The following is a 26,446-nucleotide window of genomic DNA, read 5'->3' as shown; positions in this document are numbered from 1 at the left end:
CAGTTATCAGCCATTAAATGAAAATGCATCAACACAGTGAAAGTACACAAGCACTTGTGTTGTAAGATCTAAGATCTGTTTCTGTTCTCTGACATTTTAAACAGACCATACTTCTGTCCCTAACAGACTTGTTGACACTCGCATCAAATTAAATATGCTGTATGGCCATCCCAATTCAATGCAGAAGGAGTGTTTGGGTGGAGGTGGTTAGGCTACACCAATGGCAGCCCAGTCACATATGAATGTATAGACTTATTTGCTAGTGTCCGCACAAATCCCATGCTCAGGATAAGGTGCGTCCTGGTTGTGAGGGATTAGAGGGGGAAATCTGGGGGCTTTGGTGCTCCAGCGGTTAGGCTGAGTGGTGAGGGGTAAAGAAACGAGAGAGGCAGCAGAAGGAAAGAGGATTACAGAGGTCTGAAAAATAGGACAGAAAGTCTCTCCAACCATTTCTGAGGAAACACTGATCAGCCACAAGAGACAATCTAAAGTTAAAAACCACAGAAAAGCCCAATCTATACCCTGTTATCACATTGTCTATATGTGATATTCTCCAGCTTAATGCATATAGAAGTCTCCATTGAATACAGATGTTAAGGTCTTTGGCCACTAATTATTCTTATTCTAATACATTTTTTAACTTCTTGACCCTTTCAATCCTTTATTTCTAAGAATCCTCCAACATTTCCAAAAAACAGGCAAAGGGGGAGATACTTTAGGCTTAACAGCTGCTTATGCTGAACATAATCATCTACTTTAGGGCATGCAAATGGGCCTCCAAATCTGCAAGCCACTGTTGAACATTTGCAGCCAATGTTTCTTTTTTGTACTAAGATATTTCATTATCTTCAAACAACCTATTAGTTTTACTATTGGTTACTTGCATTTGCCAAGCAACCCCAAAACTTGCTAATGCCCAGTGGCCACCATTTGTATCATTAGTGGGTACTGTGGAGGGTTTCCACTCTGCTGCCTGCAAGACCTGGCATATTTACAACTCCAGCAAATCCCCATGAGGGATTCTGCGAACCTCCATAGATCTACAAGGATGGGAGCACAAATCTCACACTAGTTGGGTCTATTTTTAACTTTATCTCTCAGACTTCACACTCTCGCACACATACACACACTCTCATGGTCTATCCTCCAGAGCGTTGGTCTTTTTCTTGTATTTTCTGCCTCATAAAATATTAGATGGACTCTGGAACGATGAGTGAAATTATTGGTTTTCTGCAGTTCTTGGCACAGTGCTAAAACTCTACAGGGATTTGTCCTGAAACTTCTGCCCGGTCCGTGGGCCTAAACCGAACACAGGAACACTGTACACATCATACCCTGAGATCAGACAATGTGGCACCATTATTTACCTGATTATAATGCAAATCCTATGAGTTTAGCATCTGTTTAAAACTGTAAATCTCCCTAACAATGTAATCTAACCAGAAGCAATGTTTTAAAAGGGACAAGTAATTTAAAAGTTCTCTCTTTCTCTTTCAAAAATGTTTCTAACCAGCCACGATCGCGATGAGTGACACCAGATTTTGCCTGCTAGTTGTTGTTGTTGTTTTTCTTTACTGCAGCGCGCCATGTAGCCTCACACACACCGAAATCTCCCTGGACTGAAATACTACTCCTCATACATATTAAACATCAAACATGGATGAGGAGACACTGAAGAGACTGAGAATCGGATATTATATTGGATATTAAATAACAAACTGAAAAAGCATGAAAATGGTTTGTGTTCTTATTTTTATGCTTAATTGTGCTGTGAGAGCAAGAGACTGCACAAACGGCGGAAACTGTTGTAATTGGCTGTTTTGTGATCGATTAGGTCACTTTTGCGATTTTCATCTTTAGTATGGATAGACAAACTGCTTGTCATCTTGTTGTGTCGCACCTGGTTAGGGTTTGTCAAGAGTTTTTCAAGAGTGATCGAAGTTATAAATGAGACAATGTTAGTAAATATTATTCTCAGAATAAAGCATTGTGAAAGAAGCGATGCAGTAAAGGGCATTTAAGTGTTGCATTGAACACCAAATAACTGTGCTACCTATTGTCGCTTTTGCCATACTTCGTCCTCCTTGCAGTGACACACCATTCTTGTCCTGAATATACATCTTCCCTGTTCCCTTTTCGCTTTCTTTGCGGGACTGTGTCTGCTCCCAGAGCTCTCTCTGGCCTATTTACGCCTGTTCTCTGTTCCATTTTACTCTCCCTTCCTCCCAGTGCATATTTTTTTGCTCTGAAATGCCTACGTCCTTGTCCTTGCCCAGTCAACATCTTGAAAACACACACAGAGGTCCGTACATCATCGGGTGTCAAGTATGTGTTAGATGTATGTGACAGCTCTGGAGATGCTACATGCATGAACCAGATGGAAGTTTAGGGGGTTGCAGGGTGCATATGGACATATTTAGACATGTAACATTCTATGACATCGTTAGTACGAAGGAACAGGAAGCCTTCCGCCCCACAAACATAAACATAAATTCATAACAAACATTTAACAAACATTTAAACAACATTCTACTAGATTTCTATACAATAATTTGATTGGAGTTTTTATATTAGTCGTGAATGTGTATGCAACCAAGGAGTGTCAAGGAGCGGAGCTCCCCATAAAGCATGAATTTCAAGCAATTTCTTCTCTTAAATTAAAGCAGACCAATGAAACATGAGCTTGAATAGCTGGCTCATTGCCTGCAAGAGTGATAATGAACAAGCCGCTGATGTACTCACTGGAGAGGGCCTTCTCATAAGTCTTCCCCATGGCAACAAAGTTCCTCAAGCAAGGGTTGAACTGCTCCATGATGGACTGAAATAGAAATAGCACAGCTTTAGTCAGCACAACAGCAGCAGTTTAACAGGCATACTCACCACTAGCAAGAACATCAGTGGGACAAAGACAAAAAGTTAAATGGGAGGTCACATCTTTAAGGATGCAGATAATCGACAGGTGACAACTAATTCGAAGTCTCAATTCCATATTACAATAAAATTTCTGTCTGTTGATGCAGTGCATGTGCAGATACCGAGAAAGAGGGATATAGAGAGAGAGGGAGCCAGAGCTCTCACGCCCCCACTTTTCAGAACACTCTCATTAGTGGGACTTGGAAGGCATCATGCCAGCTGGGATTTGCCGTTCTATTGTTGCTGTGAGCACAGAATTGTGGGAATATGTGGAGCTCTACCCACAGCCTGACTCACCTAATCCAACATTAAGAGTTGCCCTTTAAAATCTATTCATTTTCAATTGAAACTCCTTATTGACCTCATCCTCTTTTTAAAAGAGCTTCGCTGCTCCATTCAAAGTAAAATCTCTCAACTTGACGAATTTTTTCTGAGCACAGCCTCCAAAATAGTAGGGCGACATATAAAGAGACAGAAAAAGGGTTCAAAATAGTATACCAGGAGACAGAATCTAGGAAAGCCAAGAAGAGCAGAGGATGTACAAAAAAACAACCAGCAATAAAGCACTATACAACACAAATACTGTGGCAGCTATGGAGAGAGAATTAAGCTATGTGAATGAAAGTCTCCACTCTGGGTTTTACAGAATTGGAGTGAAGTTGTTTATGTGATTAATTAAGGTCGACGGTAAACTGATTTTATTGGGAATATACTAAATCCCTGCCACCCTTTGCTCCAGTTACAATGAAAGCAGGTTTCCAGTGAAAATGAGGACAAAGGCAGAATGTTTTTGAAATGTTTTTTTTTTTGCTGCAGAGAAAATTGTGATACAGAAGTCTTGAGGAATGGACTGCCAAAAAATTTAATAAAAAAAAATACCTCAAAGAGCATGCAATTAATAACATTTATAGCGAACTAGTAAAAGAACAATATATCTAACTACGCTAGTTTATCAGATGCTTTGGCTCTTTAGATAACAGGCATTGGCAAATCTCTACGCCCACTAGGCCAATTAACAGAATTGCAGATTAGCCATTTTTCAATATTTGTCAGTAAATTTATTGTGTAAATATTCTTTCAAATAAATGTTTCATTTCAAACTTTGCCAAACTTGCACAAACAATGAGGAAGATAAGCAAGAAAGAGACAAGACAACTAAATCAGCTCCAAGTGAATCATTCATAAACCTCCTTGTCTTTCTCTCAGTCACGTCTTATCTAACGCAACATCTCAACTCACAATTATTTCTTATGTAATTCATCATCTGCTGCATGCAATCATACAGCAGAGTCTGTCCAGGGGTAGTAATCTTCATTATTAAGTCTTCAAAAAGGAAAAAGGAAACACAGACCAACAAATAAACACCAACAAAAGAGATGAGATCAAATAAAGGCACAGGAGAAATTCCTGGTTGGATGCAAAGCAAGCACAGCTGGCATGTTTTCATCAAGGAAGGAATTACACAATCATAGTGTGATGGATCTCACTGCACCACATGCCTAAGAGATGAGAGTGCATGATCATATGACTGAAGTGAAATGTGCGACTGGTATTCATGCAAGGACCAGTGAAGCTTTTGCATGTCAAGTTTTGGTAAAAAACAATGGTGAAGTGTATCATTTAATTTCTGCGCATTTTAAAACCCATTTATGATCAGTATAATATATGTCCAGAATGCATTGCAAAAATATCCAGAATGCATTACAAAGCTTTTAATCTCATCTTTTCCATGTGGACCAAGCCAATACATTTAACCAAACTGCTTTTCCTCTCCTCAACATTTCCCACAAAGCTCCGTCCTAAAGAAATCAGTATTATACATGAACCAGTGCCAAGCTGATGTCCACCCAACATTTAATCATTAAAAGCATTAAAAAACACACCGCTGGGAAAACTTTCTTTCCTTGATTAGTCCCACAGCAATCAATCTAGGTTTAACAAGCATGAACGAGAGCAACCAAACCCCCGATAAGGGTGTCTCTGCCAGACACTAAACACAGATTACCATGTGAATTTCCCAGCACTTCATTACAGACATGTTCATTAGGATGTAATTAATAGTCTTAACTAATGAGCAAGATTTTATATTGATGCATATTCAATCAGCTGGACTGCCAGTTCAAAAACTGCTGAGGGGAATTTTATGCTCCCCGCTGAAATGAAGGTGTGCATACATTACAGTATAAAGTACAGAACTAGATATGGATGATTTCGTTAGATAATACAAATGCTCACCGGAGAAGAGAGTGTATAATTTTCCCTTTTTTATAAAATAGTGCAGAGGATCAAATGAAGCACCATTTCCACAGTTCATTAACAGATAGCTTATCCAACCACATCAGCAGAAATGTACAGCATTTGTGGCAAAACTGTTCAGTGCATCAATTCTGTTTCCACTTTTATTTAACTTTACCCTGAGAATGCCTTGATAAACCAACTAAAGCATAAGGTCCCTTTGAGAATATGAATGAGTCCCTTCCTCAGATTTTCTCTGTGCACATGCACACAGACTGGCTTTGTAATGGTAATACGTTGAGAATGGTTAGTATTTGTTGAACAAGCAAGGTTGTAAACATGCCTTATTTACCATTAACACACCCTTATATCATCAAACCTATGTACCTGCTACAACACAAGCCTGTGATGTGAAACTAGTGCTGCAGTCTCAGACAGCTTGGAGCAGATTGATGAATTTAATCAACTCTTATGTCAGTGTGTGTGTGTGTGTGTGTGTGTGTGTGTGTGTGTGTCCTATAACAATCTATGCTTCAGTGTCAGGTGGGTGCACAAGTGCCCGTTTTCATCTTTATGTCATCAACATACACAGCAAAACATAGTTAAAACAGCCGTGTGTCCGGCCACTGATGTGAGTTGCAGAATTGCAGTCTGGCAAAAGCTTCCTGCTGTTCAGCGTTATGTAATGCTCTTGAGTCCTATGGCCTCAGGACAACTGAGTAGCGAAATGGATAATGATGATGTATATTAATCAGTGAGTCTGAACAGGTTTTTGAACCCAAATGTCAGGGGTTGATTTTAAACGGCTAACCTTCTGTTCAAAGCATTGCATTACACTGTCCATTAATTATATTATTCTGTGCTGGAAATAAACTAAAACTAAATTCTAAAATGATTCAACTTATTAGAATGACACACAGTTGGCCTCAAAAAGTATTTGTACACTTACGGCACACTGTATAAATGTCACTGCATGACATGTGGCTTAAAACTATTGGGGCCACTATAGTTCCAAATTGACAAATATGCAACTTTATGCCAATATTCTGCAAGTATATAGAGAACAACAAACTAAACGTGGGCAGGGAAGATTCACTCGCTAAATAACTAAGCTCAAGGTGACCCAGGCTTGCATTTTTCCAACTGGAGACATTTTCGCTTGTTCAGAAAGACCGCTTGCACCCTGAAACACTGTAATTTACATATTGTAAGATTACTAAACAAAACATTTCAGCTTTGTCACAAACTCAGACACTTTTTCTCAGAGATGTAAAAACAATTCACGCACCTCCTACATCCATGTAATTCTACAGAAACTTCATGTGTGATGTTTGTACATATTACATGTGTGTATTTAAACCCGTCCTTCGGATGAGACGTTAAACCGAGGTCCTGACTCTCTGTGGTCATTAAAAATCCCATGGCATTTCTCGTAAAGAGTAGGGGTGTAACCCCGGTGTCCTGGCCACATTCCACCATTGGCCCTTACCAATCATGGCCTCCTAATAATCCCCTTACATTGAATTGGCTCTATCACTCTCTCTCCTCACTCCACCTATATCTGGTGTGTGGTGAGCGCACTGGCGCCGTTGTACTGTGGCTGCCGTCGCATCATCCAAGTGGATGCTACACACTGGTGGTGGTTGAGGAGAGATCCCCTGATATGATTGTAAAGCGCTTTGGGTGTACAGTAGTACATATGAAAGCGCTATATAAATGCCCGATTCTATTCTATTCTATTCTATTCTTAAACCACATAAACCCTTGTTTATCATGCAAAATTATTCCTTACCATATACATACATATTGTTCTATATCTACCCATCTACGTTTATACCCATCTACGCATGTACCCATCTATCTATCTATCGTATACTTACATATGTTGTTCTGTTGTATTTTTAAAAAGCATGTTAATGACTTTATTGTAACTAAAATCACATTTCTTTTCTTTTTTTTACCTTATAATTCTTAATCATAATGTCACAACTCGATCTTCCGGTGAAACAACAGACTTCTCTATTACAATCAACTGCAAGATCATTCAGCCGATTCTCCATCCAATCAACAATAGATGTAAAGAACCTAGTCCGGCCCCTACATTTTTTCTTTTTAGATTTCTTTCGAATGTATGTCACAGTACTGAATAAAAAATCTGGTGTTACTTCCATTTCATCCCGACTTTGAAGGATTGGAATTTTAAAATGTACTTCCTAAAAACTCTCTGTGGCTCCACACACACACACACACACACACACACACACACACACACACACACACACACAATCCTAGCTTCAAGACAACACTGACTCCAGATCAGTTTTACCATTTTGTTACACTACGACACTAACAGCAAGAGTATTCGGCCCTGATATGGGATATCTTCCCTCCAGCTTCCCAGTTCCCACATGGACAAAGATCTTTCCGTGTCCACTGCGGATGCTGCATGTCATTTAGTTACAGCTGTCTCACTCCTACAAGCCGCCCTGGCGCTCATCTTACCAATTTACATTTCAGATGAGCCGCTGTCTGTGTACGTGCGTGGGTGTATGTGTGCCTGTGCGAGTTCACCGTGAACATCAGCACTGCGTGTGCATCCCACTTCAGAGTTAGCTTGGAGAGGTGAGATAGAGAGAGAGAATGACTTCCTTGCCCATATATGGTTGTGTCGGAATTCCCCCGCATTACTCTCTGCTACAGTGTATTCCTATTCCCTGCACGTTTGGATCATACCATCTGATCGCAGCAGGAGGGGGAGTTTGTGCAGCTAGAGCTCATTACCTTTGACTGATGGAACACTGTGTCCCCCTTCGTTCCATCACCTTAATTCATTCACAGAATCGCCAATGAGAAATTAGTGAATCGCAATTTCAATTTCAGTGCAATGAGACAATGATGAATACGACTGAGATGCATGTGCTGGTGCATGTGCCTATGTATAATAAATGTATATAATGGGGGCTGTGTGTGGGTGGGTTCAAGCACACGGACACGGTTTTGTCTTCCTGCTGATGTACCCTCCCGTGAGATCTCGGTTGAAATGTCACTGCAAAGATTCCAGCATTTCCAAATGATCTCCTCCTGTCTCAAACACACACATATGCGGCAAATCATTCCTCTTCCATTCACCTTCAATCAATGTCTCTCATTCTATTGTTTTTCCTCCTCTTTTCCTCTGACTGTTAAAGACACAATAATAAAAAATAAAAAATAAATGACTTGACAATGAATAAAAGAAAGCAAATTTTAGATTGAGATTTAATAATAATTTATCTTTATTTAATAAAAAAAAAATTCAGCATAGTATTTTAAAATGTTCACACAAAAAAAAATTGCTCTACAATAGGCTACCTAGAATTGGAAGTAATGGTATGCGAAACATCTTTTTTTTTTTTGGGGTGAAATATAAAATTAATATTCCCAGACATTCCTTGACAATTTACATTCACTCTGTTAGACTGCTATCACATCACTTGCAGTGCAGATTTGAATTTTTTTTTCGGATGATCAAGACAAATATAGAATATCTTCACTGTAACCTACACATTTGTGCATCAAGGATATTTTAATAGGTTTCTCTCATTCCTTGCCAATTCCATCCACCATCCTTAAACCACTCTGCCTGGCAGGAATGACAGTAGTATATTTGCCCTGCTGTCTATTAATAACAGGCATGACAGAAACAGACTCCTCTTTACAATATCCATCATGGCAGCCAAAGGACCACATTAGCCCATGGAGTGGAATGAGGGGGACGGAGCCAAAATATTGTCACATAAGCAGATCACCTTTGGGTTTGAGACAAAGATATCACAGCCTTGTGATTAAATGTCAAAAGAGATGTGTTCATACTGTATCTAAGGACCAAAATATCAATATTATAGACATGGCTCTTTCAGTAAGAAACAGTTTGCACAGACCACCGCAAATTTTCTTTTCAAATTTTAAGTCTAGTTATGCTAATAGTTACTTTGCAGATCTGTCTAAGCAATGTGTACCATTAGATATTTTCTATCAATAAATCTGGAGTGGATTTCAACATCAAGCTGCTGAGATACAAACAATTATAAAAGAATTCATTAGAGCACACAGATGTCTCTGTTTAGTGCTCCAGGAGTATATCTGTGTGATTTGTTTGAAGTACAAAAACATTTTGTGCCTATGAGAACACGATAATCTGATGATGCGCTGCTGGCAAAATAAAATCTTTTCCTCCTCTTTTTCTCATTCACTCTTTCATCATCACTGACATTCAAGCAGCTGGCCAGCCTCTCACCTACAAATCACTCTCTCTCTCCATCTGGATGCATTGCACACATAAAACTATTTAATCTGGTTACCTTAGCTTTAACCATAAGACATATATGTGTCTATCACTAGCTATATTTAGAAGAAAACCAATACATTCACAGCCAATCTACTGTGAAAACATATTTTCAATGTAGAAAAGCAACAACACAGGTCACTGTGGTGTTCGGCTTTAGCCAAGAGTCCAGAAAGCAGGACATAAATTAATCATTAAAACATGGCATTATGATGTAAGGCAGTACGTGGCCATCTGTAAATACCAGGTTTTTGTATAAAGTCATAAGCTTTGCCCTTTTCAGAAGCTTTTGTGATCTACTTGTCTCAACTAAGAATCCCATTCCCTTCAGAGGTACCACAGGAACAGACAGTCAAAAAACACAAACGCAAACACACAGTCCAACAGCTTTCGTCCAACATGCTGTTAAGCTACCATCTGTCTTCTATCTGACAGCTTACAGCACAAAAACAAACAAAAAAATTTAGGACAGATTTTTAATGACATCTATATTCTTTTAAGGCTCTCTAGATGACTTGGAGTAAGATAAAAGGAAAAGTTGAAACTAGGACTTGTTATATAATGCCAAAGGGATGCATACTGTGCAACTCTAATTGCTATGCATATGAAATGGGTAAATCAAAACAGAGAGAAAACCCAACTGACCTCACCCAAAACTCATAGCAAGCCTATAAAGAAATCCCTGCTCCGCCCTGAAAATCCACTTCATTTCATTGATAACCCACAGCTAAACACAAAACAAACACACACACACACAGAAAATGTTGATTTTGGAACGAGGTAGAGATCCATCAAACAAAGGAGCTTTGGGTGGATATAAGCACTGTTTCGTTGTGTTTACAAACACATTTCAAATGTGATCTTTGACAGTTTTACCAGTTGGACTCTCGCCTATTCAGCACCACTTTCATTAATGGCATGACCCAAAAGGGACAGTGAGTTTAAATCAGGGGTGTCAAACTCAGGTCCTGGAGGGCCACTGTCCTGCATAGTTTATCTGAACCAGCTAATCAAGGTCTACAGGATTACTAGAAACTTCCAGGCAGGTGTTTTGGACAGTTTGACACATGTGGTTTAAATTATGACAAAAAATATTAGTAAATTGAACAGAATTCTAACAGACTTAACTTCCCATAACTCCTGTTTGGAAGTACAACATACCTCTTAAAAACAAACAACACAAGAGCATACTTCAGCCTGATATCTATACAGCAAAGAAGTGAGACCCAGCATGAGGCCAGTTCAAGTGTGGACATGTGGTCAGGTTGTGGGCAGAACAGCCTCCAACAGATGACAATATCTCTGAGGTCTGACTGTCCTACTCACCGTGGGCACACACAAAGTTGAACTCACACACAAACCCTACGCCTTTGGCAGAGGCACATTCGCACAATCAGACCGTTGGTCTGCGAGACACTACCCACACACACACACACACACATACACAGAGAGACAGAGGCACATGCACATACTGACACACATAATCCATTGGCCCGTGAGACACTGCCCACACACACTGGCAGATGCAAGCTGAGTCACTCGTAAGTGCAGACGGGTGGATTCGAGCTCCCAGGGTCCTGTGAGATTACTAAGCAGCTGCCTGGCGTACACACAAACATACATCGACATGCTCCCAAAATCACACATGAAGTTGGACAAAAGAAATTGCCATCAGATCCAGTTTTACATGAGATATGTTACATGGAACTCCACTGAAAGATTTGCAAATTTCCAAAAAATTGGCAGGCTTGTCATTCACCAAGTTCTACACAAGCTTTGTGCCTTCTGTGTTGATTAAACAGTTTGGTCATATTTTACAAATAATAGTGTAGTACATCTCCATTCAAAACATTTTAGCAAATTTAAATAAATTTCATAGATTTCTCCCCCAAAATCAGTGTAGAAAAATGCACAAAGTTAAAAAAAGGCATTAAAAAGACAGCTATGCGCAGTCTCACGAATCTAAAACAGTGTTTCTCAACTAGATTTCCTTCGGAACCCAGATTTTACTTTGGACATTAAGTAGCAACCCGACACATTAGCAAAATTGTTTATTGTTAGCAACTTGCAAAATTATAAACATGACATAAGCTGAATGGGACAATTGAAAATGTCCAATATTTCAATGTAAACCAAACACACTGAAGTCAGCACGAACCATGTCTATTCTAGTATTCTAGTTCAAGACAAGTGAAGTGAACCATTAAAAAGAAGGTTCACTTGGACTAGAATTTTAGAAAAGTTTGTTCATGGTTTGAGGAATCGAGGATAAAGGAAGTAACCTGTACATGTTGGCATCTGTCTTATTTGCGGTAAATTAACCTGTAGCAAAATGCTAATCACCAAAATTATTTTTTTTACCAAATATTTATATATATATTTTTAAAGGATGTTTGAGTAATTCAATTTGGTTAATTGGGTAATTGAACTTGGTATTCTGTTCAGGGTGTCAGGGTGTCATGTTCTCAGGTGATAAATTAAACAAGTTGTATTAAAGTTCTTCGGCAATGAGCAGACTCTCTATATTTCAGCCAAACCATTCTTACTGTTGCTATTCTATCATCCTTTTCAGTCACGGTGAAGAGCGTCCACACATTGATAGTTTACCTGTTGTACCTTATGTTTACCTTATCCACTTTGTGTGCACAGTATAGACACTGACACGGAAAATGCGTCATCAGGGAAGCACTAATTAAACATCATAGTTTCGGTCAATGGTTTCAGTCCTTCCAAACTGTTTGGCCAAAAACGGAAAATTAACAACTTGTCCTTTTTTTTTTTTTTTTTTTTGCCAAATATTTTAAGTTGCCAAAATGTCAGTGCATCACTACAAAATACTGTAGAGTTTATGTATCCAACAACAAAAGATACATAAGATAACGTTACGTTACATTGCATCTTTTTGATTTTAACAAGGTTTTACCATGCTGTCATAAAACAGACCTGCGACCTAATTCTGGATCACGACCCCCCAGTTGAGAATCACTGAAGTGAAAGATGATGCCTGATGATGTCAAATGGCCCACTACTTTGTTCTTCTATCTGTGAGTGCTGTTTACTGCTCCACTGCATCCGCTGTCTCTTTATTTCTTATAATAGAGAACCCCACTGCGGCCTCACAATACCCATAATTATAGAAATCACAGAGACTAAAGAAGCCAAGAGACCCAATGAGGAATGAATATTCTCCCACTTATAGTCTGAAAGGACAAAACAACCTCAATGCTCAAATCTAAAGCTAACACAGGCCATGACTTGAGTTCCCACTTCTCAACCCTCATACACTTAATACAACATACGCTCCAGGATATCGAATTAATGATATAATGAAGTTTAAAGTCAATATTCTTGGAGATAATTACTTTCTAAAGTGTCTTTTTGAAGAAGTCAATTTTATAAATTATGACTTCATCCTGCTTAAAATCATCCTATCTATGAGAACATTGGTAATGCGTAAGCTTGATGTCTTTAGTTAATCCTGAAACAATCAATCAAGTACAATCCAGCAGAAAAAAAAAAAGTCGAAATTTTCATCAAGGGTCATAATAAAAACATTGGAGATGGTTTCACTGTAAATACTCTGAAACTTCTGCCATTGACAAGAAGATAACACTAATGCATGCAAAATAATCCTGAAGGAGGATTACGTGATCAAGAAACGTCCAGTTATTAAACTAAAGCTTTTCTTTTGGCCGGTTACACAACTTCTCCAAGCTCATGAAAAATGTATCTCCATTAGTAAGACTTACAGTAGAAGAGAAATAACTACCTCCTTATTATCATGACCTCATTTTGACCAAGTTAGAGCAGCTTTCCTGTTTGTTCACATACTGTTTGCTGCAGGTTCTCATTTCCTCATAAGCACACATGTACATGTGACTAATCATGTTTTTTCCAAAGCCTGCAATTAAAACTACCATACATATCCAACCAGAGGAAACAAGAATCCTAATAGTAACAAGTCAGCTCTGCAAAAAAGTCATCTACTATTAGAGATGACTGATATCCAAAAAGAGCACTAAAAGTAAAAGGTGATTTTAAAAGAAGAAAACCTTGCTATTGTGAATGCTTGTGTATACCCGTGACGCCTTATTTTCACATATCACATTCAAATACTGGCATTAAAACAGGTGCACTTGCAACAATGTAAGTAATATAAGATTCAATATTCTGCACAGTTTACCTCTGAACCCAAAGAAAAGTTAAAAGTTCGGAAAAATGCCATCCCTGCCCAAGTAATAATAATGTCCCTTCCTTCTCTAGCCAAGGATATTAGCTCCATGGGTTGGAATTAACAGCCTAAACATTAAAGTCCCTTAACAGATGTCTGCAGGATTGGACTAACACGCTTCACTGGGTCAGCCTCAGCAGCCACCAAGGTTTAGTTTGGTGAGTCAGGTGGTTTCAGAGAGGTAGCCTACGCTACAACAGACGTGAGCTCCACCAGGGAAAAGCTGGCAGAGAAAAGAGGTAAATGTACGTTCGTATCGTATGCGCGTGCAGTGGGGATCCATGGAAGTGTGTTAGTCGCTCTTTCCTGTAGGGACTCAGATATGCTCCATCTGTTTTACACAATCAGCTTCATACCACATTACAAACCGAGAACTCATTTAGAGCAAAACAAACCCTAAGTTACAAACAGGGCAAACATTTACATATTAAGCTTTTCACAAATTCCAAACATGAAAGAACAACAACACTAGAGGAAAATCCACAAAAGTAGCCTAAACTCTTGAAACATAGTTTCAAATCAAATCAAACTATAAGTGCCCGAAACTCACTTGTCTCCCAGTGAGTTGACAGGTTCAAGTATTTGGCTAAACTGGTTCTACACTGAAACCAGATATTTCTGCCTTTACGTACATGAGCCTCTACTCTGCATCATTTAAAGGAATAGTTCACTAATATGATTTCTGTCATAATCTAGTCTCAGTCACTATTCATTTTCATTGTAAAAGATACTATGTAAGTGAATAGTGACTGAGGCTGTCAGTCCCTCACGATCTCTATTTGGGTCCCAGAATTGAAAGTGACAGGTTTGGAACAACATGAGGGTAAATGATGACAGAATGTTCATTTTTGGGTGAACTGTCCCTTTAAGCAAGTTATTAATCAGCAAGTAACTTTAAAAGAGAAAACCTTTGCATTTACATTTTATATTAAGTTTACAATATGAACAAATAAATCTAACAGAGAATACATCAAATACAACCAATGCAGTGTAATTACAAATATAAAACTATATAAATCTGCCTATACAATAATAACAGTGAAACTCACCTTATAGACATTCTCCGTTATACGGTGCACCTCATCGGTCCGGGACATTTTGGAAGCTTGAGTCAGAACCATAGACGAGAATTTAAATTTCTACTGCAGGAAAATGTTTCCGAGAAAACACGGGAGGAGGAGGAGGAGGAGGAAGAAGAAGAAGAGGAGACACTGTATCGTTCAAACAGAGAGTGTCAGAGGCTGAGGAGGATGCGGGAGCTTTTATATGGAACTCTCTCACTGATGCCCACGCGCAGCCGCCGGAGTGGCGGGAATCCACCGTACGCGTTCATCCTCGTCACTGGAACTGCGCTTGATATTCCAACGGACTCCGCCTCTCCTCTTCACCTTCTACGCTGCGAATGCGGCGCGGCACGACAAAAGAGCTTGCTTTCTTGGTTATAACAGAAGCGTTCGCGTTACTACATAACGCGGGCAGTGAAAGAGCTGCAGTCAGATGCGAGACCATTTATTACAACATTACGTCGCGTGCTTGCAGAGTGTAGACTGTTATCGTAATTGCAGCGTTCATGTTTGGTGCGTCGTTACACTGTGTAAAGGGGTGTCAGGAACAGTCTGTCCTTTGGATATGGATACCATATGTTCAAAATCGCCCCCTAAACCCTCAATCTCCTATAACCTATTTCATTATAGGCCATCACTTTAGGGAATGAATGAAAACGATTGCGCCGGAAGGGCTGCCGCTTTTGCATAGTTTGTGCTTGCTGTTTAATAATCATTTGAAACTTAGCAAATTGGCAGCTAAAAGTAGTAATGAAGATCTATATTGAACTCTGTCGTGGAAACTAGCATGTATAAACCAATTCAACAATTTAATAATCAATTAAAAAGGAAATGAATTATACCTGTATGATATTAGCATATTAACATGGGCTGCATCCGAAATCGCATAGGGCCTACTTCCCTACTATATAGTAGGCGAAAAGCAGTATGACAAAGGAAGTATGCCCGAATTCACTCACAAAAGACTTGGCGAAGAATACCCGGATGCCTTACTTCCGGCGAGATTCTGATGTGAGCATACGATGATAATGACAACATGGTGAATGCAGTAGGCTACATCCATTATATTCATACTACACAAATTCATACTATATAGAACGTGAAGTACTTATTCAAAACAAGTTCCTCGAGAGAATGCGATTTCGGACCCGACAGTCACAGTGCATTATGGGTATTCTCTAGCCGTTGAGTGTACATTGGTTTTGCGAGTTATTGCGGTGCATCACTGCAATGGTTTTGGACATCACTACAAATGACCCCTTAAATAGTGCCCTATTTAAGGGTATAGGAGGCGATTTCAGACACCCTACTTTTTAGTGGGGGGCATTTTTAATTCATTTTAATGAGCTGAATTTTTGAAACCTCCTAAAAAGACACTGACCCTTTGTTGTGGCGACATGTGTGTGAAATGAGCAAGTCATTGCATCATTAATTTTTAGCAAAAGTTGTGTTCTACTTGAAGCGGCGCTACTATACCGATCAGTATATGACATAAAAGTACTCGCTCTCATGGTAGCCTACTTTCGGTCTGCGCAGCCGCAGCGCTACTTCAAGTCGAACACAAACAAACAAAAAAAAGAGTTCAAACAATTTGTTCGCTTAAAAGATTCATTATCACACAAAAGTAAAAAAAAAAAAAAAATCTTTAGAACAATATGTATCGTATTGTGAAAAACATCATACAAATAAATTTAATTTGAAATGAGACGATGACGAGACAATGTTAAAATGAAATTTGACATTGTCAGTTAAAAAACGTCCGATTTCTTACTATTTTATGAACAAGCTATTGGAGTCATTTAATCATGGATTTTTGTGTAAAAAATTGAAATCTATCTCTAAATTTGAGGTTAGATGAGGATTTTTTCTGTTTGGAGAAACATTTGCTTTAGCCTATATTCCCAGAATCAGGCGTCATCATGACTACATCACTCATAGTACAACTATCACCCAAGGACTGGAGGAGGATCAGATGAGATGAGTACAGTAGTGGGCACTGCGCAGTCCATGCGTGGGTCTGTGCGTGTGATGTAGGCAGGGATTCCTTTTGTATCTCAGCAGCTTCTGCCCACACCACCAACACACAGTTTTCCCTGCTGCACTCTCTCTCTCTCTCTCTCTGCTATCTTATAATAGAGAACTACAACTACACAAACCAAGAATAAAACCTCATATTCAGGATTTAGGGCACCTGATGAGATCATTTAAGACTCTTAAAAGTCTTACAAGAATATTTCTATTTAAATCAAAATTTGGCTTTTCTTTTTATTTAAGTCAAAACACATTTTATTTATTTAGTGCTTTATTTTTTTGTTTTCAAAGCAACTTCACAGTAATAAACAGAACAAAAAAACAGTGTCAAAGTTGAAAAGGTTATCAATTATGTATCAACTTCACTTTCAACTATTAAGCAGCTCTACAAGACAATTGGGTTATTATTCAGCTCAATTCAGTTCAAGTTTTTGTTTTCTCATCCGATAATATTTTCTGAATATTAATTGTGTATAAGCCTGGCAATAGACATTAAGATGATTGCTAGATTAAGCCAATATTTTGGGTTATGTTAATCCAAATAAAACAACTGTTTTGGCTATAATAATTTGAATGTTGGGTCATGTAAACATGGTCGAAATGTCCACTGTAAATGAACATTTATTCATAAAAAAATATGTTTAAAAATTCAAGCTATAAAAAAAAAATTGTAGAACAAGCGAAAGGTGGTATTTTTCTTTACTTTTCTTTCAATTTTTCTTTCTTTATAAACTTTTAAACAAGTATCATAGTGTAGATTTTGCAATTGATTGCATTATGTTATCAATAAAGACATGAATAATAATTAATTGGTTGTTATTTTGCTGTCAAAAATAACCAGAATAACAGCCAAAAAGTTGTAAAACGTCAGTATAATTAAAAAATACTTTGATGCGCAAGCTCAAAAACATCAACGTTCAACAAGGAAAGGAGCTTGCACACATAGTAGAAAATGTATTGTACAAAAAAAATTTTTGGGCCTGTAAATAAAGTTTTGTGTGTGTGTGTGAAAGAAGTTTTCTACTATTATGTGTGCAAGCTCCTTTCTGAACTTTGTATACCATGTTTGCTGCCAGTGTTGGGGGGAAACGCATTACAAGTAACGCAAGTTACTTATTCAGATCACTTTTTTCAAGTAAACAGTAATGCATTACTTTTAAATTTACAACAAAATATATTATTAGTAATGCAAGTTACTTTGTTTTCCTATGTATTGACTGAAACCTCTCCTGTCCCCATGTTGAGAGAAATCAGAAGTGCAGAGGTGTTGTGTGCGCTGTGTAAACATGATGGTTATTGTAGTTCTAGACTAAATATGAGCAGCATGCAGTTACTCATCTCACTTGCACAAATACAGATTCAGTATTGAATGAAAACACAGATTAAACCTGCAATATTTAAATATGTTAACACAAATATACTTTATGTATTTAATCTTACTTTATTAAAGGGGACATAACACACACAGTTTCTGCCAATCTCATGTTAATCTTCTTGAGTAGCCTACCTATATAGTAGTAATGCATCCTTCATATCTCCGAAGAGTCTACAGTTTTATCAGATTTATAAAAGACAGATACTGTACCGATTCTTTCCGAATACAGCCGAACTCCTGGAGGCGTGACGTGGGCGGAGCTTAAGAGTCACGCACATACATCATCGTAATTTCCCTGGATAACTTCTGCTTCACTATATACGATCGTGTTGTTTACATTATGCACTTTGTTATGTTATGTTATGTTATGTTATGTTATGTTATGTTATTTACCACCTGCAATTCCGACTCATGACCGGGATATTTTAGCGCTGGAACGCTCTATTTTTCAGTTTCAAACGATCTGCAAATCCAACGTTGAACTGGGCCTTGTTTATAAAACATTTGTCATCGAAATGCCGAGAACAAACAAACCCACTTGAACAACTAGGCTACGTTGCTGCCTCGGATAAACTAACTGCATGCATCCACTGTTGGCCTAACATTGGGTTCTTTGGGAAGCTGAACGTGGTTTTCATTCCCTCACAAGTTCACAACCAAAAACACTTTGATGAAATTGAAGATTTCGAGGTCTAAAAACAAAATGACAGCGCTGCCGCCGCGCTCTTCCAGGAGAAGTGCCCATACAAGGAATTCCGTCATTTATGACGTCATACAGGGCCATACTCGAAAAAAAACCTCTCCGAAACTTACACGAATCCTGAAAGGAGTGTTTTAGCACAGAAATACTTCGTCACGGACATGTTGTAGCATTAGACATCCCCTTTAAGCAATGTCTCTAGCTGCCAACCTTCGATGATCCAATATTCAACCATAATAATAAGCAAAAAACTAGTGATGGGGACGAGACCGCCTATGCCGAGTCCGAGTCAAGACCGAGTCTTTGAAGGGTCGAGTCCGAGTCCGTTGGTTTTCAAATTCAGTCGAGTCCGAGTCAAGACCGAGTCTTTGAGGAAGCAAGTCCGAGTCGAGACCGAGTCTTTAGGAGTCGAGACCAAGACCATAAAACATGTCAGTTTTCATATTCATGATTTAATATCACCCCAGTTAATAATCAACAGTTAGGCCTACAGACTAAGCTAGATTGGGAATTGTTTTAGAGGAGCAGTCTTAAAGGGACATTGTGTAGGAATTTCTCCCATCTAGTGGTGAAATTGTATTTTGCATTCAAACGAATAATGCTCTCCAGCGCCTCACTTTTTCAAATGCGCGTTGCATCTACGGTAGCCGTTATGTACCTAAAAGCTATGACAGGATGTCTTATAATAGCACTTCGAGTTTTTCTTCGGGTGAACATGTTTGTTATTTAAAACAAACTGAAACTTGAAACAACGAAAAAAAGAATGTTACAGTACAGTACTGACTGTCAAAAACATTAACTATGGTAATTAGTAGTAATGCCTTCTTTACTCGTTATATTTTTTGAAGTATGTGCATTGTTAGATATCATCATCATCAGAGCCTTCTCTAACGTTACTTTACTCAATAGCTGCTATTCATCACAGAGCCTGTTTAACTTTTAACTATAAATGTTCGACTGTCTATATAATAAAGTACACAACCAAGCAATGAAAAAAAAAGCTTGTAATTAAGACTGTAACATTGACTTACCTGTCGAGAAGAAAGCAGGCAACTTCAGGGTCTCTTTTGAAAGCTTTCTCCTGCATTAGCTATCCTGACAGTAACCCTTGTTTTTGTAATCTCCGGTCACGTTTCCTTTTACGATCTATTTTGGACTTTTTCGACGACTAGGACTCCTTATCCTGTGACTCATATGTATGTATGAATGAACGGTGTATAAATAACCGTGCAGTGCAGCCTTTTAAACTTGCCGCGGCAGTGACAAGCGCCTCTCACTGCTCTGCGCCTCCGCTTCTGCTGGCTTCAGTCACGTGACGCTAGCTCTGAACAAAACGCGTTGTGGAAACGCGTTGGCCTAGTACTTTTTGTCCCTCTCTGCTATTATAGTTTTTCAAGATGGCGGAACTACATGGAAGCCTCCGTGGACTTACCCGTCCCATGTATATAAAGATAATAAATTCTTCGTTTACGAGGATTAGTCTGATCATTGGCATAGGTATTTGTACACCATTGAGGGCATATTTATGAATAAAAATATAGATTTTAGATAATAAAATACCTAAAAAGCTACACATTGTCCCTTTAACGTCTTAATATGGACTATGCTTTTACTATCATAAAAAAAATCCCTACCACATGCATCATCTTCTGCCTATTTTTCTAAACTGCTTCAACAGTGCTGCTCTGTCATCAACACGTCAAGCCCACCCTGACTTTTTTAATCATAGTTAGGACACGCAGAGCAAGTTAAATTTTCTAGTGGTATGTATTCTAGTGGACTAGTGATGGGGACGAGACCGCCTATGCAGAGTCTGAGTCAAGACCGAGTCTTTGAAGGGTCGAGTCCGAGTCAAGACCGAGTCTTTGAAGGGTCGAGTCCGAGTCAAGACCGAGTCTTTGAAGGGTCGAGTCCGAGTCAAGACCGAGTCTTTGAAGGGTCGAGTCCGAGTCAAGACCGAGTCTTTGAAGGGTCGAGTCCGAGTCAAGACCGAGTCTTTGAAGGAACAAGTCCGAGTCGAGTCCGAGAAAGCAGAAATCGGTCTCGAGACCGGACTCGAGTACTACATCACTACAAAAAACTTATTTTTTGTTTCATTTTTTATTTTTTTTGCTGATGAAGTAAGTGTTTAACTTTCTTCTCCTGCATCCTATTCTTCTGCAATCCAGAATGGCAGAACAGCTGAAAGGTTTGAGTTGCACCGTCTACTGTACAGGAGTGAATTTGCACTTCTTTCAGTCTGAGGCTTATTCATTTCACTAAAGGGCCTTTGCATTAGCCAAAAATAGAACATTTGTGTTTTTGTTATTAAATAGCAAGCAAGCCCAGCCCAGGTGAGAAAAAGTAACGCAAAAGTAACATAACACATTACTTTCCATAAAAAGTAACTAAGTAACGCATAGTTTCTTTTTTACGCAATATTGTGACGCATTACTTATACAAGTAACTTTCCCCAACACTGTGTATTATAGTAAAATATGTGCATGCATTCATGAGTATTCCAATAGGATTATATTAACCACAAGATTTGGACCTTAATCAAAAAAATTATTTGCATGTGAATGTGGCCACACACAATGGTGGTAATGGCCCTGACAACACCTTTTACAGCTGTTCTAGAAAAAGCATTAAAATTGTAGTTCAGACTGTGTTGCACACCTGTATGTAATTTTCCGAATGAACCCCAAGACCTTGATTAGTTAGATCGTGTTGATTACAATTGGAGCTAAATTTCACAGGAAGGTAGATCCCGAAGAGCCGGTCTGAGTTCTAGTGTTTCCGTTTTAAAGGTCAAGCGAGAGAGTAAACTGCATTTGGTGTGCGACGCTTCTTGATTGCAAAGGTCAAGAAATTGAATCTGACACAATGGACCATTTCCTTTCTTTTGTTTCTTTTTCAGTTACACAGCTCATGAAGGTTCATGAGAAATGAGGATTACATAAGAGATGCTTCTGTCTAGAGGCCACATCGATTGATTTCACATCACAGTGGAAGTCTTATCTACTGGACCTATCAAGACTGAATGTAAAGGGTAAATAAAAAGCAAAACAGAGATCAATACAGACAGCTAAAACCAGCATCTCTTCACAACAGCTGTGATTAAGAGAAAACTTTAAATGTGGAATGAGAAAAGGCCAAATGTTATTTAATTAAGATACAATGAAGTTGTTTCATATTCAAATATAGACTTTAAAGTAAAAAAGGAAGGAGTTAAAATTGTGTATATAACTTATTATATCAGCTTTTTCTGTTTAGGAAACCCAGTTTCTGTCTTTACTGCACATTATTCACACCCCCATATGTTTACTGATCAAAGTATGTTGTCTGACAGTAACAGTATGAAACTGCTTCACATTGAGTTCTGGTGGAGCCATTCAGACTCGTGGGGCAGCCGCCCACTCCCAGTGCTTTGTGTCAGGCGAGATAAGAGCAGCTCCACACAGCTCCAACTGCCTGGTTCCAGACAATGGACTTCCAACAAAGCAATACAGGTACTTGGTCAATACCTTTCAAACAATGGTTTAACTTAAGCTTGCTCAAGAAAATCTGCACTCTTCTGGAAAAGGCTGTAACATGAAATGCATTTGCTGTAAATCTAAATTATTTAGTTAAAAAACAGTTCTTTGATTTTTGATTGCAGACTTTATCTGGGCAAATCTGAGCTGAGTTTGAGATTTATTGTCTTTGTATTCTCAGAAGAAAAATCTGGGATGCTCGAGTTTTCAACAAACATCTCCATTTGATGCCAATGCTGTGTCTATCATGTTTATATATATTGTAGACATACTGTGTACACTACTATGCAAACATTTTGGGCTTTTTAAAAAAAACAAAACATTTTATTCAGCAAGGAAGCATTAAAATTGATTAAATTGATTTAAAAAAATAATTAAAAGAGTAATAGCTGTTGAAAATTCAGCTTTGCCACAGGTATAAATCTTATTTTAAAATATATTGAAATAGAAACCAGGTATTTTAAATTGTTATAATATTACTGTTTTTACTGTATTTATTTTTATCAAATAAATGCAGCCTTGGTGAACTTAAGACTTCTTTTAAAAACATGTAAAAAAAATTAATAATTAAAAAAAAATTCTAACCATACATTGCCCACATTTCGAAAGGAAGTTTATATGAGAATATAATAAAGACATCTCATTTGTGTACTTTAGTTTCTATAATTAAGATGTGATATATCTGAGACCATTTGGGGAAACGCATGATAAGTACCTGCAGTAGCACGCCACATTTCTGCCAAACTGCCTTGTAGCAAACATGCCTTGCATAATACTGCTGCCTAGTGGCTGCTACATATACATGCCTTTTCCTGCAGGGAGTGCAGGCACAACAGTGATGAAAAATTATTACAGAAAATCCTTTGTTGCATATTTACAAATTGAAACGAGGAAGACAGACTATAAACTAATGTACTGAATGAACAGCGAATTCACAGTACAGTAAAAGAGTGCTAACCTGGGAACATTTTTGTTTAAATAAATCAGTGTGTTAGTCATATACAAAAAAGACAATGTGATTATTTTAGCTTCTATACATCATGTCCTTGTATCTTATGCATGTATACTTCATAAAAACAAAACACTGTGTGTACAGCATAATGACTCTGAACAGAAGTTGTTTGGACTTTTCTGTTGTAGTCTACCTGCATTTTCCCTCAAGGATGTTTATTTATCAATCTATAAATCAGTTTTAACTACTTCTTAAGCCAGGCTTGTCATAGTGTAGTTTTTAATGACATCTTACAGCACAGTGAAAATTTTGTAAAAGTTTATGCTCATAATGGAAACGCTTCAGGTTTATGTTCTTTGTGAGAAAACATGGCGTACTAAAGTTTGGGAATCAATTTTAACAGAGATTGTTATAATAAAAGTAATGCATGCATTAAAAAGTGACAAGCTTAGACATGATATGCCTTTGATATATAATTGAAAGATCAGACAAAACTGTAGGGTGATTAGAAAGACCAGGCACTGTTAAGAGTGATCTTCAGAATGATCATCTTACTAAACTAAGTGGCGTACAGTATGCGGTGTATATACAATTTTAAAAAATGGCATTGATGTAGGGTCTTCAACATGTACGAGGAGGAGGACTGTTAATCACTCCTCAGAGTTTTGTTTAGGATGAGCCCTTGGGGTCTCCAGTGGGATGGCTCGAGAGAAGACATGGAGGTACGACAGATGGACAGATCTTTATTTACACTGCCACCATTTCTCGCTCTGGTTTCTTTTTCGCCCTCTCCTTCTCCCGCACTGAAACATTACAAACATGTTTTCTAAGTATTTGCATACTGTGCACTTTATGCATAGTATTTACTATAGAAAAAGAGAAGAAAACACAGACCTGGCTCTTGCTCTGGAACCTCTGGTAGATCTTCTTCAGGCACCTCAGGAAGTTCAAGGTCAGCATCTCCCTGAGCACAAACAGGAAATGTTTAAGGTAGATGAGAAAACAGCAGCTGACACAACATCAGTAACAAGGGCTGTCAGAGTGTGTTCATGTACACACCTGAGTGATGGCCTCCAGCTCTGCTAGCACAGCCTCCTCATCCTCCTGGGTCAGAGATCCCACCAGCATATCATCAATTTGCTGCACACACACACAGGCAACCAGGAATGAGGGAAAAAACACTTGTACATCGTGCACAGTTGATTTAAATAGCAACAAGCACAAAAGAGACCCAGCGTGTCTGCGAGTGAGATCCAGCTGGCTCTCAGTTCTTCTAGATTTGAGGATGTAGCACATGTGGCGTAGAGTATAACAGATCATTATAGCCTTTTATGACTGCTCATCTTTAGACTTTTTTTTTCTTCCATTTTGAGACAAAGTTGATGTCAGTTGAAATATTTCTGTGTGCCCCTCAAAAATGAGATGTTACATCTCAAGGGGCTATCCTTTCAATAAATTCTAATTCAAATAACGATCAGTGAAAGATCATTGTGTTGCACATAACAATCTGAAGAGAAATCTGTTAAAACATACAAATCCAACTGTAGGAGTACAGTGGGAGACTTTTTCATCTAAATCTGGGAGTGTTAGGATTTAGAAACATTTAAATGTAAAACGTTTTTTATGAGAACTGAAGAAACATTATTATTAGGTCACAAATTAAATGTACACATTAATAAAAAAACAGATTTTAGGGCGTATCAGACACATTGTATAAATTTTCATTTCAGTTTTCTACTCAAATTATGCTAACAATATAATTAGTAATGAAAACATGCAAAAGAGAAGTATTTTTTTCTCTTTGGACCCTACTGTATATGTAAATGTATTCCAATAAAGGGTCTTATGACTTTTACTGTGGCCGGATACATAAACTGCTTAGACTAAACTTACAAGTTAGATTTTGAAAAGTAAAATGTACCTTCTGATACTCAATGGCATCATGTGTTTCATCCATGATCTTCTCCACGTCCTCTATGGACAGCATCTGGCATCAGAAGAAAAAAAAATGAATAGAGATATGGCTGTACAAGTTAAATTGTCCAGTACATTGTACTGAACACGGCCAATAATAACATTTCATTTCTCATTACATACCTCATGCATTTTCTTCAGGCAATCATTGCCAACTTTCAGACCTTCAATGACTTTTATCTCTATTTGTGCAAATTCAATATCTTGAACCTGTAAAACAAAAATAGATCTGATTGTGATATGCATGAATAATGGCAGATTAATTAAAAATAATAATAAAGAAAAAGGTGCAACCATGTTAAAACATGTCATATCTAACATTCTCAAGGTAAGATCTTTTTTATTTACCATCCGCTCCAGGTTGCTTATCTGATTTTCAGTTTTGTTCAGTAACTGTTCCTGGTAGCGTTTCTTCTTGAGGAGTAGGAGTGCTTTTCTGAACAAACAAACACAAAATATTATAAGGAAGATTCAGTTTGATTGTTGTCTAGAAAACTAGACCGGCTAGTTCTACGAGTAACAAGGAGAGACATGATCACACTCACTCTTTCTTTCCATCTTTCAATAACTGTTTGGCCACTTGTCGCTCTTTTTCTACATGAAAAGTGATCCTCTTCTGATACTGCTTCAGTTTATCTCTCTGCTGCTTCAGTTGCTGCTCACACACATATAATAATAAAGAAACATAAAATGAAAGCGAAAACGTGACAAGATGTAATTTACAGTAATGATCCTATAGCATAGCTGTTTTCTATATAATACAACATAAACTGCACTTTCATTTATATATATATGTACTTCTCTCGTAAGACTTATTAGCCAGTTAGCAGCTGTCTAACACACCAGCACAGCTCTGTCTTGCTCGGTCACCCGAGTTGCTTTCTTTTTCCCGAAAAGATTTCCCATGTCGATGCCGCATCCCCGCCACTATCTGTCCAGACAGGGGTGGTGTTTCTAAAATTTAGAAAATGGTAATTCCATAAGCCTCGTATGTCTGTAAGTCCATGACAGCAACACTGAATTCTTAGCTGTGGAAGAAAACAGCAACCCGGCCTACCGGAAGTCATGTACTTCAAAATAAAAGCCCTATAGAAATAACTTGTTTTATTATTGATAATAATAATAATTATTA

General features: G+C 38.1%; 2 protein-coding genes and 1 long non-coding RNA gene across 6 annotated transcripts in view; 1 reads left to right on the top strand and 2 right to left on the bottom strand.

Annotated features, from left to right (window-relative positions):
* Nucleotides 1-15,204, bottom strand: part of baiap2b (BAR/IMD domain containing adaptor protein 2b) — a 53,016-nt gene extending 37,812 nt beyond the window's left edge. Inside the window, exons 1-2 of one of the 4 annotated variants that reach the window (XM_082151641.1) lie at nt 14,753-15,204; nt 2,743-2,818 (exon numbers count right to left, since the gene is read on the bottom strand). In XM_082151641.1, coding sequence (XP_082007767.1) covers nt 2,743-2,818; nt 14,753-14,824 — 148 coding nt within the window. In that variant the 5' untranslated portion in view covers nt 14,825-15,204. The remainder of the gene's footprint in view (nt 1-2,742; nt 2,819-14,752) is intronic. The other 3 variants (XM_082151640.1, XM_082151639.1, XM_082151638.1) reach the window with 3 other exon arrangements.
* A 5,297-nt stretch (nt 15,205-20,501) lies between these two features.
* Nucleotides 20,502-22,745, top strand: LOC309485707. The gene is made up of 2 exons (XR_014201262.1): nt 20,502-20,601; nt 20,686-22,745. It is a non-coding gene; the product is annotated as an uncharacterized lncRNA (long non-coding RNA).
* An 857-nt stretch (nt 22,746-23,602) lies between these two features.
* chmp6b (charged multivesicular body protein 6b) lies at nt 23,603-26,388 on the bottom strand. The gene is made up of 8 exons (XM_082152647.1): nt 26,158-26,388; nt 25,860-25,969; nt 25,663-25,750; nt 25,438-25,524; nt 25,262-25,327; nt 24,400-24,480; nt 24,235-24,304; nt 23,603-24,143 (listed from the first exon to the last, which is right to left on the bottom strand). The coding sequence occupies exons 1-8, from the start codon at nt 26,218-26,220 to the stop codon at nt 24,088-24,090; spliced, it is 621 nt and encodes a 206-aa protein (XP_082008773.1). The 5' UTR covers nt 26,221-26,388; the 3' UTR covers nt 23,603-24,087.
* Nucleotides 26,389-26,446: the final 58 nt, after the last annotated feature.

Source organism: Leuciscus leuciscus (assembly GCF_965113295.1).
Source record: "Leuciscus leuciscus genome assembly, chromosome: 21".
In the NCBI taxonomy this organism is placed as follows: domain Eukaryota; kingdom Metazoa; phylum Chordata; class Actinopteri; order Cypriniformes; family Leuciscidae; genus Leuciscus; species Leuciscus leuciscus.
Note: the sequence above shows the minus strand (reverse complement) of the source record. Positions and strands in the feature narration are given on the sequence as shown.

Excerpts from the sequence above, each read along its gene's own strand:
- chmp6b (XM_082152647.1), bottom strand. The coding sequence starts at position 26,220 with ATGGGAAATCTTTTCGGGAAAAAGAAAGCAACTCGGGTGACCGAGCAA. Across the intron at positions 25,328-25,437 it reads GCCTGAAGAAAATGCATGAG|ATGCTGTCCATAGAGGACGT; the intron begins GTATGTAATGAG and ends TTCTGATGCCAG. Across the intron at positions 24,305-24,399 it reads AGCTGGAGGCCATCACTCAG|GGAGATGCTGACCTTGAACT; the intron begins GTGTGTACATGA and ends GTTTGTGCTCAG.